The sequence below is a fragment of the Eutrigla gurnardus genome, assembly GCF_963514095.1.
Source record: "Eutrigla gurnardus genome assembly, chromosome: 22".
NCBI lineage: Eukaryota > Metazoa > Chordata > Actinopteri > Perciformes > Triglidae > Eutrigla > Eutrigla gurnardus.
Genome location: NC_139933.1, coordinates 4,369,554 through 4,385,286, shown reverse-complemented (window position 1 = coordinate 4,385,286; position 15,733 = coordinate 4,369,554). Strand labels below are relative to the sequence as shown.

General features: G+C 43.6%; 1 protein-coding gene across 8 annotated transcripts in view; it reads right to left on the bottom strand.

Annotated features, from left to right (window-relative positions):
- The window catches only part of LOC311032917 (shisa family member 6), a 46,435-nt gene that overhangs the window by 3,269 nt on the left and 27,433 nt on the right, over positions 1 to 15,733 (bottom strand). Inside the window, exons 5-8 of one of the 8 annotated variants that reach the window (XM_084040003.1) lie at positions 12,538 to 12,576; positions 5,036 to 5,098; positions 4,043 to 4,063; positions 1,322 to 1,474 (exon numbers count right to left, since the gene is read on the bottom strand). The exons of 1 other annotated variant lie outside the window; for it this stretch is intronic. In XM_084040003.1, the coding sequence (XP_083896129.1) occupies positions 1,322 to 1,474; positions 4,043 to 4,063; positions 5,036 to 5,098; positions 12,538 to 12,576 (276 nt within the window). The remainder of the gene's footprint in view (positions 1 to 1,321; positions 1,475 to 4,042; positions 4,064 to 5,035; positions 5,099 to 12,537; positions 12,577 to 15,733) is intronic. 6 more of the 8 variants (XM_084040008.1, XM_084040004.1, XM_084040005.1 and 3 more) reach the window with 6 other exon arrangements.

The window sequence follows — 15,733 nt, the reverse complement described above, 5'->3', positions numbered from 1 at the left end:
GTTCACACCACCTGTCAAGATTACAATCAGCCAAAATCCCCTTAAACAGGGAGCCATGGGGGCTCGCTGCAAATCGATTCATTATGAGAGATAATGAAAACAAGATGTTCCTTTCAAACGTGAACCGTCTTCAGGATCTGGGCAGGGCAAGACTCATCAACTATATTACCACGGAGTGAATGAATAACTTGTGATGTGTACTGTCCTGTGCTGCAACGGGCTCGATGCTTTTCTTCAGTTTGATACCAATTTGCATTAATAAGCAGCGGCATTCTTCTCTCTTTATTATCCTGACAATGGAAATGCCAGTCTATCTTCCCTCCAGCACAATCCAACATGATCTATCAGTGTGCAGACTCTAGTTGAGCAACAAAAAGAGTGGCCTGTTGGCTATTTGCTGCAACAAATAATTTGCTTTGGAAGCAGAAAGAAAGTTGGGGAGGACTGAAGGACACTGCCCGAGGATGGTTTCCGTTTTACCACTGTCTCTACTATCTCTGACAATTGAAATCCTTTGGTTTTGTTTTACAGCCTAAAGTATTACATTAATTCCACACGCAAAAAAGGACGGAAATGTCTTTTTTTGTTTTGTTTTTTCTCCAAAAACAACCGAGGACCAGTAAATAGCACTGCATCCTGCAAACCTTGCTGTGCCATTTAGTTTGAAACGGTGCCTGGCAGCTACGTGTGGGAGCCGCTTGTGGAGTGAGCCCTGACGGGGGGATGAGTTGTAGATCGCCATCCTTCACTTTGACTGCATGCCAGCAGTCAAGTGGGGGCAGTCGTGATGAAATTACAAAAGCCTTAAGGAATATTTGCGTTCCACTCGGAGAGAATACCACGAGATGAGACCTCATTACGCCGAAGAAATCCAGCGTAGCACCACTAAATCAATACCGAGCTGGGCCAGGCACAAGAAGTGAGCTTAATGTACTTATACGCTCCGAGAGAAATAGTGGCTGCAGCCTTTAAGTGGAGACAAGGAAGCATGGAATATCAATGACTCATAGTTTCTTGAGGTGACTACGCTAGTTTCATGAAGGATCAGACTTGAGAAAGGGGTATTTTCTGATTCGGATTCAAGGCCCTCTCCATCCACTGAAAGGATCAATGGGGAAGGAAAGTCAGGAAGCTGACTTTTGTGGACGGGTAGATGTCCTTCAGACAGCAGGCAAATCATTTTCACAGCTGAAACACGTCGGAGCCATTCAGTACGTCCCAGTCAGGAGTCAGGAAAGCACAATTAATAGAGTGTTTTGTGTCATGCAGGGCATCCGGGCAGGAGCCTACTCTTGCATTAGTGCAGTGAATTTGGACCTACTGAGTTTCTTCAGGGAGGAGAACCGGCTGAGGTCGGCTTTGACGGCCGCCTCATAGGAGGGCGGCAGGTGTGACAGGCTCTGGAAGGAGCGTGAGAAAGACAGGTCGTAGGGCTCCGTCTGCGAGGTCAGGATGCCACTTATCCGATTGTTTTCTGGAGACACATACATACATATACAGACACAGAAAAAGGGGAGAGAAAAATGGGCATGCTGGCTTTTCCTGACCCACCTCCCCCCCTAAAAAGAGCTAGCCAGGAACAAGAAGATCACCTGCTGAGGTAGAGAAGGGAAGGTTGGAGCTGGAGCTTTAGGTTACAAATATTTCCTGGAGGCAAAGGAGCCCTCAACAAATCTCATTGGTCAAAAGTGAGAATCCACGGTCGGATTTGTGGAAGTATAAAGTTGCAAATTTGCGAGTTTATTATGATGCTAACATTTTATGTTATTTATGCTAGCTAACTTCCTATGACTGTACACATTTATTTTTCTAATTAATACATCACAACGTGTGACAACGCCTTGTTAAGGTCCTTAGGGTGATGGCTGTTGATGGTTTTATTTATATAAGGCCAAATTGTCATCTTATGGGTGTTTATTGATCGGGCGGTTGGGTTAAGATGCTAGCGGTAGCTTTCACTTGTCATAGTTGCTTGGTTCCGCTAAGACCGGGTGTTTGCTGTTGCTAAGACAACAAGAGAAGCTACCGTGAGTCAGTGAAAAAGAAAAGCCTGTGTCTTCATGCTAAACAGGACAAGAAGAACTAAAGACTTAATCATTATAATAGACTTGGTACGTTCCCAAGTCCCTATCCCACAGAATTTTAAACAGCGCATCATGCAAGAAGATGGCATTACAGACCTTGGTATTTCTAAAAGCTTGGCTCTCGGCCCTGGTTGTCTGCTCTATATACAAGGTTTGTCCCACAATCATATGAAATCTTAATCTCTTGCCTCTTTAATTTTAACATCACTTGCTGAATAACAATTTGAAGTCAGCCAGTGAATTCCCAGCCTTTTGAGAAATAGTTGCACATCTAAAACTCCAACTTGCTTGTGACAGTGATGAGGGGGGGGGGAGTATCGGCGGTCACGTCAGGCACTCGGTGAGCGTTTGGTGTTGGACGGACTTTAACAGGAGGGAACGCTGGTCCACAAAAGACCAGGGGGAGGAAAAAAACGAGACAACACAACAAAACAACAGATGTGTGCTGGATAGTGACCCTGCTTGGACAATGCTGTGATGTGATCTGGGGCCAGGCAGGAAGCAGCGTCTGGACTGGCTGTCCTTGATGTGACGTGATATGATGCCAGGAAGACACACTGTGTGTGTGTGTGTGTGTGTGTGTGTGTGTGTGTGTGTGTTTGGCTTTATCTCCCCTTCACACAAACGTCCCCGCTGCACTTCCTTGCACTGTCAATCTTATATGTCCTTAATTCTTCTTGTCCATTCTGTATTCCCCTCTCTCTCGTTTTCTTTTTCACTGCAGCTCTATCTCGTTCTCCCCAGTGGGCTGTGAGTCTGTCACGCAGTGCAGAGCAGTGGACATGGGTGCGGCTCCGAGAAGCAGCCTCCAATGGATGGATAAAAATAGGGCTTTAGTAACTGCTGCAGGATGGAGAGAAGGAGCGAAAGAGGGGAAGAGATGGAGATAAGAGAATCTAAAAGGGAACAAAGGAGGCTGAAATGCAAGAAGGAAAGCATATAGTGGGATGAATCGAGCAGGGGAAGCTTAGGAGAGCAGGTTGGAGGGGTGGCGGCAGGGTTCTGGGAGTTCCAGTGATGTGGATCTGAACTGTTTGACACACGGCTTCAATACGAGGGGGACTGACTAAGACATGCTGTTAGCTACCGCAATTACTGATTCATCACGATGGACAGTACAACCACAGAGACCTGACTCAAGTAGTCCTTGCAAATCTGTTATAGTTTTGTTGTTGCAGTGAAAAGACCAACAACAAGCACTGGCGGCATGTTCCTGGTACGGTCCTTTAACTTAGAGCCCAGTGCATCGGTTTTTGGTGCAAAGGGCCTCCGACCAAGCGCCAGTATTAGATGAGTTGGGAGTGAGAATGTGTTGAGCAATAACATTGCCATTTTGCTCTGTCACTATTTTTCATGGCTTTAGCTAGGTAGCTAGGTAGCTAGGTACCTAGGTAGCCATGTAGAATGCAATGTCTCCGTTTTGACTCTATCTTACGGACTGGTTTCTCCATCCAGTTTAAATGGAGGTCAATAAGCACAAGAACACACATTCCTGTTGCCATTAACACTCATTCGTGTCAAGAACATTAGCAAGCTGAAAGTCACCAGTTAACACGGTCACTGGTTAAACTGAAACACCTGTTGCATGTCATGAATCTGTCTGAATTCTGTAGAAATTCGATTCTGACAACCGAACATGTATCAAGCAGATATTTAGATGCTGCTAGAAGCCAGAAAGTAGTGACGGACTGAGTATAGAATAACACAGGTTATATTTTGTTGCAGCTGTTACATGAAATAGATTTTCATGTACTTTCACGAGTCAAAAGGATTCTCTCTAAAAATGTATGCAAATATGCTTCATATATATCATATCAATATCATAATTATTAGCAAATGCTACTTAAATCAGGTCTGAAAACACAACAGTTCAAGTGGAAGACAGGGTTGGTTTGTAGTGTCATGTGTGCTGGGATGTAATGAATGAGTTGTTACACTAAATATACTTAATGACTTACCATATCTCAATGATCGGTGTGCTACCAAACCCAAGTGAAAAAAAAATATATTTCAGAGACAACGTTGATGGTGAGAAAAACAAAAAAAAGTAAAAATAAAAAGTCAGCATACACTTGTGTGTATGATTCAGGGTTTGCTTTGCTTGCAGCTTTTAGTAGCTGCATCTCCAGTTACAACTGGTAGTGGTGGGAGAGATGGAGGGGGGGGGGGGGGGGGGTCAGCAGGCTTTATGGAAGCCTTTCAGGGGGGTCTGTGATCAAAGGCTCTGTGTTAGATGAGTTGTTGAAATGGATTTTTCATGTTTCCATAGATCTCCAAGGCATTTCTCCATAGCTGCAATTTGCGTATCCGTGTGTGTGTGTGTGTGTGTGTGTGTGTGTGTGTGTGAACCACATGGTCATTTATGCCTATAAAGAAGAGGCCATTCTGGCTGCAGAATTCAAGCATCGCCCCTGAATGCCCGAGAGCAAAGAAGTCATTTCTTTTTTTCCACGTTTGTGGTTGAAACAAACAGAATATGAATCAAACGGCGAGATCAGAGTGATTTAATAAATACAGAAGGCAGTGAATATTCAGTTTATGCCCTCCTCCCCCCCCCTCAGCCTCCACCTTGCATTCTTATGCAACCGCTCCTCTGCACATCTGCCAGTCTGCCAGCGGAACGCTGCGAACAAACAGCCGCGTGACATCGGCGCTAACAAACGTTCACGGTGATGTTGCTCGCAGGTCACCGGAGGACGGGATGACCTCGACAGCACATTAACTTGCTACGCCAGTATTAAATGAGATGTTCCCCACTACGGTAGGCGACACTGCTACGATTCCATATTCAATGAAAAAGCCTCATATTTAATAATAGAATGGATTTGTTGTGGGGCAAATTGAAAGAAAAGGACCATGTCAAGCGGGTTTTCAAGCCTTGAAATCAAGGTAATGGGCCGGTGCCGTGGATTCACTTAAATATGTCCCCCTCTCCCCCTAGTTGGTCTTACCATTCTTAGGCGTGCGTGTCGGGCTACCTAGAGCCACATGGTTATAGCTGTGCTGATGAGTACCTGCAATGACAAAAGCAATGAAAGATGTGTTCAGTGACCACGAGGATCGTCCGCCGTATCAGCTCAAACACAGACTAGCAGTTTGAGGGTACAGGGAAAGAGAGAGTTCACAGATTTTGACACTTCGGATACAAAATACAGATTAATGTAGGGAAATTTTTCATTTTCTTTTTCTCAAGCCACAAAGCCACGACGCATCCACTGTTCAGTAGTGACATTATGGGATAACAGATTAAAAAAAAAGACAGACATTCATCTAATTCACCAGGAAAAAAGTCCTCAAATGTGATAACTTCACGTTGGTCGACACAATGCAAGTAAATGGTACACTTCTTATCACCGTGGCAACACATAGCATTTTTAAAAAGCCTCATATGAACACAAGCAAAGTATGGCATCCACACAGGCGACATAATGTAAATCCAGTTGTTTTACTTTGCCACACACACACACCTGACTCACATTCTCTCTCACACACACACACACACACACACACTAATAAAATACTCTTAAATTAAAAAATAAGTTAATCTCGAATCCCCAAAGCCAATTAATTTACAATGCACATTATCTTGCTTTGTCGCTTGTTGTGGAATTTGTCTCATTGCATCAAAATTCTCCACACAAGTTAATTAAGACCCAACATTCAATGTACGTTCACACACGGAGCTAATTGTTTTCCAGACAAAGTCACTGCAAAGACACAAAAAGACGTGAATTTGTGCCGGGCATCACGTGAAAGCCTCATCAGCGCTGATATTCTCCTCCTGTCATCGCTGGATCAGAAATTAGACTAAACACAGCGTCCGTGTTCGCTACAGCGTTAGCATAGCCTGCAATCCATCCAAACTCCATTCAGAAAACAGGCATTTTAAAAGTTATTTGCTTGTCTTCTCATGTGATGTAAAATCATGGAAACTTTCTACTTTAAGCTCAGTGAATGGATGTGTTTTGTTATCCAAATGCATCTTGGGAAACATATTTAACTCCCCACCTCAAGCTTTTATCTTATCAGAAGCATAAAGTCCAAGCTCCTTCCTACACCTGCAGTCTGTGGATGGAACTCTTGACCTTTTTAAACAAACCTCTGTCTGTATTTGACATTTGCATTTGTTTGAATGTATTCCTGACTGGTCTTTTTACTAAATATGCAGCTTTTTCTTGTGACACAAAGCAGTGAGGATGTTTTTTTTATGTGTTTTCTTAAGCTGCAGTCCTCGGAGCTCTCATCCAAATACACACTTCTTCACAAACACACACACACACTCATCCTCTGTCTCCGGTCATTCCCCTCTCTTCCTCTCCGGCTCTCTGAATGCGTGAGCGTGGTCCAATCAGCAGTAACAGTCTCCCGTGTTGTCAGCGGAGGAGAGCGGAGCCATTTTAATTTCCAACTCTGAGAATAAACAACAGTTTCCCCCCCCAATCATCCCTCCATCCTACTGTGCAGGAGTGCTGGCGCTGGCGGTTGACAGGGGGAATGTGATGAGGTGGTGCAGAGCTCGGCTGGACCCCGGAGTCTGGAGGTGCTTTAGTTGAAAGATGGGACCTTTACTGAGCCCATTGTACTGAGAACGTTTGATGAATGACAGCTATTCTCAGCAGTATGTAGGCCCGTGTGTGTGTGTGTGTGTGTGTGTGTGTGTGTGTGATAGCAGGTTTGTATGTTTGCAGTGAGGAGGAGGAGGAGGAGGCAGCGATGGATGGAGACCCCGTCCTAGCGTTGCCGTCGTGACACGTTCATTTGCTGTCTGCTGCTGTGCCTGTTTAAAAATGCATTAGAGCTGCTGAAACATCCATTTACATGTGTCACAGAAGTGAAGGAGGCCCTCGCATCATGGGCTCCAATATTTGTTCCAGTTACGGAGATAGATGGGATGTTCTCTCTTTTTTTTTCGATATACAAACAGTGATTCTCACAGTAGTGATGTGAGACTGTGTGTCCTGAATATATGAAATCAGCATCGTTGTGATAGAAATGATAATATGTGTGGTTGTGTATACAGAGTGTAAAAGCTTTTACATGCTGTTCCTGCAACACAAAGAAGGAGCCGCAGAGCAAACGGCATATTGTGTTTCCAACGTGGAGAAACTCAAACAACCCTCTGTTCACACAATACTTCCCCGTATGCTAATGTGGACTTTTAACATCCTTTTTTTATTTCACAACTCTGTCGTTTCTAAAGTCAAACTCCCAGCCCAAACATGCCCTTCTCAAAGTACTAAATATTAAATGATCGTCCATAAAACCATTGTTAAACTGCTCTCATCAAGTAAAAACTCCATTTAAATCCTGTACGTCCTATTCTGATGTGTATTACCACGAATACTTAAAAATGAACCGCACAGTTCACTAAAGTCACATCAACACAACGAAGCTTTATGTTTCATTAACCCTGTCTCCAAAAAACAGCTTTATATTATTTATACATAATGAAATGTGATCATTTGAGCATATTTGATATTTAATGGAGAAACAATTAGGGAAATATAATAACACTCTACATTACAACTTCTAGTAGGAATATTGTTTTAGTGTTCCAAAACATTATAACCAGATTAAATACAACCAACAGGGATTTGGACGGTTATTATAACTTATTAGCGTACTAAACGTTAATATGCTCCACTCTAAGCTACCAGACTCTATTGAACAACACAGCCAGTTACTTTGCCCGTTGTAAAACACACTCCACGCAGTCATAAAGTAAATAAAATGAAGACATGACAGCTATAATTGAACCTAATTACAACAAGATAATTGCTTTGGTGAAAGATAACATTAAGCTCATGCTAATTTGAACAAAGTCCTTTGAGTTGCTTGAACAACCATCAAAACATTATTTATTAATCGTTCAGTATTGAGTTGTGGTTCAATGATGGGAGTCTAGATACCTGTCAATCACAAGGAAGCCCCGCCCTAAAGCATCACCTGCTTTCTGGTCTGTTGGACTCTAAATGGACTATAATTGACTAAATGAACGTCATGCTGGATTGAAGAAGACTTGAAACTAGAGATTGAAACCATAAACTCATGTTTACAATGTTGATGGAGATAATAGATCAGTTGAAAAAATGGATCCACTAATTCAACTTGTAGCTTCTCTGAAACATCAAAGTCTTAAACTTCACAAAAAGGAAAAAGAAATCACATAAGTGGCCATTAATAGGTTTTGTCAGCACAGCTCCCCGTCTCTCAGAGAAGTTAGAGAACCCTGACGTGATACTAATGTTCCTGATCTCCAAGACGTTTCCACTCAAAGCCGGTCTGAGGGGTCCGGAGAGACCAGCCGGTCTGAACGGCCCACCGAGACGGAAACACAAGACTGTAGCTCATTAAGAACCTGGACAGCCATGTTCACTGATCCCTCCCTAATCTGGGGACCAATTAACCATCTTAAAAAAAGAGTCCCAGTACAACCAGTAACACCCCCAACCACTCAGACTGCTTATGGGCTCAGACCACCACCACCACCGTCCTCCCCGCCTCTCTGAGCATCCTATGATAACCTCCACACCCCTCGTTAGCGTGAAGCAGCTCCAGAGAATCCTCCGAGAGGTGAGCACCCCTCTTGTCCGTTTGTTATTTCCTTCATCACCTCAAACGGCCTCATTCAAATAGATGCAAAGCCGTTGTCTAATCACACAGCGGGTTGATTATTTATGATTGACATGCTCTCCAGATTGTTGGGTTAAACAGGGTCCCTATCTAAATTGCTAAATGGATGTTTTTTTTCCGCCGGTATGCTGATGACGCAGCTGTGTGTTTGTCAGATGGTGTCAGTCAGATTTAGTGTGTGAATCAAGCATATAGCTGGAACGGGTGGGCCGCAGGCACACTCTCCTGGATCCAGTCGCCCTCACCTCCGAGAGAAGATTACTCACATTCAATTTCCCCCTCCGTTTATAATCAATCTCCGGAGGATACCTCCTTGGCGAGTTTGTATAATAGCATCCAGATGGCACACGAGTGACTAAGTAATGTGACATTTGGCATGGCATTTTGTTTCACATCACACGTCCCGAAACCCTCACATCTCCATACAGCACACGGGGGAGGTGAGAGGAGCATGCTGAGCCGCCACTAAAACACCTTGTCCCGGCGCCAAGGTCACACCAGCATCTGCAGAGTCGATTGTGCTCATGGAACATTGATTTCAAAGGATTTACATGCTGTCCGACGACTGAACAGTGACGTCATAATATCCAGTCAGGGAGTAGGGAAGTCAAAAGAAAGAAAAACTCATCTCCCAAATATGAGAACAGACAAAAATCAACACATATTTGGTAACAAACTGAAGGAAACTGAAAGGCAATTCCACATTTGCATAATTAACATTTTCTGTTAAAGATTTCTGCAGAATCATCCGACGTCACCGCGCTTGTCTGACTTTGTTTCGTCACCAATCTGTTGCCGTTTCTTTTTAACTACTCACACATATAACAAATGTTGGGTGTGAACTTGAGCTTCCATAAAAAAACAACACTTATCGGATGTGAATAAGAATATAAAAGCAGGAGGAGGAGGAGGAGGGGGGGGGGACAAACTGAGTCAGACAGCAGATAAGAGGAGGACGAGGAGGCTGTGGTGGACCGGTGGAATGAAACAGCAACACGGGCCAGTGATCACAAGGCAGCCCTCCACCCCCCCACCCCAACATCTATTAGAGAGCCATCCTCAGCTCTCTGCTCCACTCTCCTCACGACATCCTCCTCTAACACCAGCAGCCCCGCCGTCCCATTAGCCCTGCCAAGTGGATGCTACTGGAGGAGCAGAGGAGGTGGAGGTGGAGCGCACCGTGCATGCGTGCCAAATGTGCTTGACAGGTATGAATGTGGACGTCTCCGTCCTATCGGCTGTGTTGACAGCCCCGGTTGCGCCTCCCCCTCTTCGCAGCGGAGGAAGCGGGAGGAAAGGGAAGCCACTGTGGGCTTGACATTTAACAACTGACAAAGAGTGTTCACATTTAATCTCTAAATGTTAACTGCCATAATAGCCCCACTTCACTCGGTTAGTAGGGGACAAAGCCTTAAGCCCCCGGACAGAAGTGGCTCCCACCTCCTCATTGATTTTACTGGCAGAGCAGGACGCCTAACTCTGACCCCAATTGCAGCACTGTTGATAATACTTATTATATATATATATATATATATATATATATATATATATATATATATATATATATAGCAATTCTAGGTCTGCTAAATTTAGCATCCAGCGTTTATTAACTGACTACTGTGAGTCAGAGTTTCTCAGTCAAAACTTCCACTTTTGATAAAAAGGTCTTAATTTTCATAATAATAACTGCTTTGTTGCTGTTTGTCATGATTCAACTTCTTCCAGAGACGCTTGTTTGGAAGAAGTGAAGAAAGGGCAGCGGATGATCAGAAATAGCTGCTATGACAACAAAAAAGAACGCCACCCACAGAAAGTCAAACTTCATCATCAACAGATGCAAGACTGAGAAGACCCGCGAGGATTCTCACATTATTACCGCCTTCCTGAACTCAGAACAGTGTCTGGTTTAAAGCGAACAGAGATCATGAACACAATTCTGTTAACCTTCACATTACAGCAATGTTCATATCAAAACATTGCTTGTTGCAGCTTTTCCAGATCCCTCTAGCCTTTCTGTATCAACAGACAATGCCTTCAGCAGGAAGCAACAAAAAGCTTTCAGTTAGTATTAAAAATATACCCAAAAATACACTTTTTTGGGTATTATTGTGCCGCTAAATGACTGTGCTCGTCTGTCCATCTACATCTCATTTCTGCTAATGAGTGAAAACCATTAACACAGGGGTTTTTGGAATTGGTTGAAATGAAATACTCAAGATATCGTTACGCATTCATACCTAACTCAATTAATGAGAGTCACTGGAGCTGCAGACGGCAAACATCCTGCCACGTGTAATAAAAATCCCACACTGTTTTCTATCCACACCGCCAGTAAGGATCGCCTCTTTACCTCATAACTCACAATCACCCGGAGACACCCGAGGCCAAGTAGTAACTTGACATGTCGCTGCCTCTGCAGCTTGACAAATGTGCTCCGATGGTCTCGACGGGGGGGGTTGAGATGGACTTCATATCCAGTTCATTTTGAAATGTGATAGACAGTGAACCCGCCACGGACTATCTTGACCCTGTGTGCTAAAAGGCAATACAGATCCATTTGATTGAAGTGATGCTTGGTGGTGTTCCTACAGAACTCTGTTCTCTCCACAAAGTGACTCGCCGCTTTCAAAAGGTAATAATCTTTCCTGAAAATCAAACAGTTGTAAATGGCATTTTCATTCATGGCACAATCGTAGGAATGAGAAAAACACAAAAAAACTCAACAAAAGGCCATTTCTCTCAACACTTGATGGACATACCAACCGATCCGTTTGCGGGCTGTTGAAAAGCAGACTTCCTTTGAGAGGAGGCGGAGGACGAGGAAGAGGTAGAGGAGGAAGAGGAGGGTCCGTATATCTTAAGCAAGGATAAGCACAGATTTATCTGATGTCTTCTTAAAATAAAAGAAGTAACATCATCAAAACTGCCTTTATCCATGCCTTTATAGACCAGCCCTCCTCTCCAATGAGACGGACAGAGTCGGAGACCCACGCACACCATAGAGGTTAGGACATTCATTTCAGCAAAGTGGGCAACACAGAGAAAAGCTTCAGTGAAACAGTTCAAAAACGTACATTTCAAAAAGGGCAGGGATTAGAACAGAGGAGTGGGATAAAGGCACAACACACAATGAAAAAAAAAAAACACAATGTGGGCCAACTGCAACAAACATCCAGAGGTATAGAATGTTCTAGTTTACATTCAGTAATTACAAGTTACTTAATGAAGGATGCAATTCTTTACAGTGTTTTCCTTGAAGGTGGGCCCACATCAGCACATCATCTGAACAGGACTAGATAGGGGTGCAACGGTGCCTTCATTAGAATTCTCATCCGCTTCAGTGCGTTGTTGAAATATAGCTCAAAGCCAGCTATTCTGTTGTTTTTTTTACTGCGATATATTACAAAGAGCCAGAGTCCCAGTGGACTCTACTCGGGTCATTTGTTGTAATAATTGAGTTGCCCCTAAAGCCGAAATGAGTACATTTAAGTTCCCCTGGTGAGCAGTGATGCTCCTCTTGTATTAATAATTCATATTTTTTGTACCGTTGCACCCCTGGAACCACAACAGAGAGCACACATGTATTCATCACACAGACAGGAGAGCTACATGTTAAAGGGGGGAAATACACAGGTTAGGTCTATAGATAGAGGTCGATGGGAATGCACTGCACTACGATTAACACTCCAGGTGTAAGCTGCCTCCAAACACTCATGGGTTGTTATATTAATAGTCGGTAACTCATAAGAGGAGGGCAGGAATCACAAAGACGTGATTAGAGGCAGCTTCGACCCGTTTAACAAAGAACAGCCATCCCTACCATGGTGACTCTGGGAGCGGACCGGCCAAAGTTTTTCTCCTAGAAAACACAACCAAGCGGTTACTTATTAGATTTTATTACTGCTTGTATTATAATAAATAACAATCAGACACATTCAACAACAGGGCGTTATTGTATTTGCACTGAAAAGCAGGGAGAGGGTTAACAGAGAATGTAATTATTTTTTTTGTGACAGATATGTGGACACGTATTGCAGAAGGCTGTTGGGGGAAAAAAACAACATGATTTCAGTGTTTGGATATTGATTGTGTTGCATTGTGTCTTCCCATCAACTACAGGCTGATGCCACCTGACACCACGACACAAAGCATCACATCAGCTCTCTCTTTACACACACACACACACACACACACACACACACACACACACACACACACACACACACACGGAAAAGTGTGAGATCAGTGCGGCGCGTTTGAATCTCAAGATAAAAAGCGAGCTGGTGTAGGAGGAGAGGATAATTAGAAGGGGGGGGGGGGGGGGAGTAAAAAGTCACCGTTGTTCCTAGCACCCTGACACCACAGGCATCCAGCCATGCAGCACTTTGATCCATCACTATCGATTTACCATCAGCCCCTCATCGCCCGCCCGCCTCCCACCCCGGCAACACACGCAGCTACAGCGATGCGTTCGCTGGCTCCGGGTCTGAATGATACGCACCAGTTTGACTTTAAACCCGTTGACCCAATAAACTTGTGCGGCTCGGGGAACATTCATTATAAGAGTGCTGCGGTGGAAACACTGATGAGCAGGGATGGCAGATTGTTCCACCTCAGCGTACGGAGAGAAATATGCAAACCAGCGTGTCTCGGTACTAAACATAACAGATTAGCACACATTAACATGACAATGTGGTATTCTATTCACTGTTTCCTTTCCAGATAAGCCCTTCTATTTGGCGTGAAAGGGAGCGTGTATGATTTAATAAAAAACGTGTAATTGATAATACAAAATGTTGTCAAACTTTAGATAGATATTGTTGTATTTTAAACGTATATAGGCACACTGAAGTGTTCCCTCATTCATTTTGAATAGTATATAAAATTGTGTCAGCACTATGTATCATATATTTGAGGTATCTGTGATACATGTATCACAGAAATCCAAAACTGATCTCCAAATTGACCAAACTGGCTTTATTTTAATGCGGGCAGCCGTGAGCTTCCAAACATTGGCTTGTCTTTTTAGCTCTTATAGTCATTAAGGTCATTGACCTGATGATGATACTCATCGGCCCCTCAGGGGAACAGGAGAGACCACTGACATGAACCGGGCGGTGGGAGATTCTCCAAGATGACCTTGAGCGTTCCTCCAGTCGATAAGGTATCGATGGCTCGATAAATCCATCAGACATGTAACGCAAGACTGACATATTGATGGTTGTGGAGTGTTTCCCCCCGAGGACGCACTCTGTCATCTGCTACATCCTTAGGTGGATCCGTGAGGGGGGATGTGGACGATGCAGATGTGGTCCTGAAGGATGGGACATGGTGGACCATCAGGCTCAGGAGAAACTGGTCTATTTCCTCTTGCTTTGGTTGAGGTAATGCAGGTAATTCATCTGTTAGTTATCCACAATACTGCAAAAAATCATCATCAGATGTAGACTCAAGAAGTCTGTCACTGAATTCTCCTCTGCTACCTATAGAGGCTAAGCCCCGCCCCTTCCAGTGTCCCCCATTGGACCTTCGGAAAAATATGTATTTTTTATAATTCATGGCATCAACAAAATCAAAAAAAGAATCATTTTTGCCATTGACTACAATGCATATTTTTCCAGATGAAGGTCCCATCGTAGTCCACCAGAAGGACCAGGAAAGGGCCCTGCTGCTGCATCCTGTACTCGTGTTTTTATTCTACAAGCACAAACGAGCGTGTTTTCCCTCCTATAGCACGATGCAGTAATGACCTTCGTTTAGCGCTGACACAGCGCTGATGGAGGCCTGGCTATGGGAGACTAAAAAAAACCTAAGTCATCCATTTGCGGTCTTTCAAACATGAGTTTACCAGCTTGTGGTTATTAAAATGTGCCAAGAAAGCCTCGACGCCCGAGCATTAGTTCTCCTGACTCGACATCTTATACAGTACATTTATGATATGTGCAGCATTCCAGTCAACGGGAAGATTCAGCGTTTCCTTCGGTGTTGCAGGAAAACAATCGTCGCCATGTAAAGCTGTCGGTTTATCTCGGCTCATTCTTGTAACGCAGGGAGAGAATTCTAATGAAAAGGTTTAAAAGTGACTGTCAGCGGGGGGATGAAATTCATAAAAATGATGAATTTAAAGCAGCGCTTTGTTTGGTTGGCAAACAGCATCGGTTATGCAGGATTGTGCTACAGTTACAGCAGGACTCTCTGTGTTGCTGCTGCACTGAGGAGACCTCCCTCCCAGCCAACATCAGCACTTAACACTGTTTGCTTGGATTCCCAGCCCAAGGTAACTCATTCTACACCCTGCTTGGCCTCGACATATCAACCGGATATCTCCGGAAATCAATGATGTGGATTCAGTGTCATGTGTGCACAATATGCAATATATATATATATATATATTTGTTTGAGGAACTGCAGGCAACACTTCCTTCTCTGAAAGCCATGTGGTCCCACTCTAATCTGGATTAAGCAGCAATTATAGCTCATAAAATAATGAGTAAATAACATTTTTTTGTGAGTTTCTTTGGGTGACGTTAGAGATACATGATGTGACTCCGGGGGTCGCTGCCATGCTGTAATATATGTCTCAATAAAGCTAAATGCTTCTACATGACTGTAAGACATCCCGTACTAATATGAACACATAATTTAGCATGCGATATCTCATAAAACACGGTTGCTAATGGTGCCGATGCGTTCGGCTCACAAGCCTGGCAGCGGAAACTGGATTCAGACACACTGCTCATAAATTCAGCGCCACAAATGTATGCATAGTTTATTGTTTTACTGCCTTTCTGTTGCCCAATCGGAGGAGAAACACTCTATATTATGATTAAGAGGATAAAGTTTTAGTTTCTTCTTTTTTTAATTACAATAATGATTTCCAAAAATGTGCATTTCCTTCTCGTCTTTCACCCCCAGTTGTTGATTTTGTATTTTGTATTTTTTTAATCAACACCTCACTGAGCGAACGACGGCTCGTCTTCTTGCTCCGCTAATCACGGTTCATTAGCATGGTAACA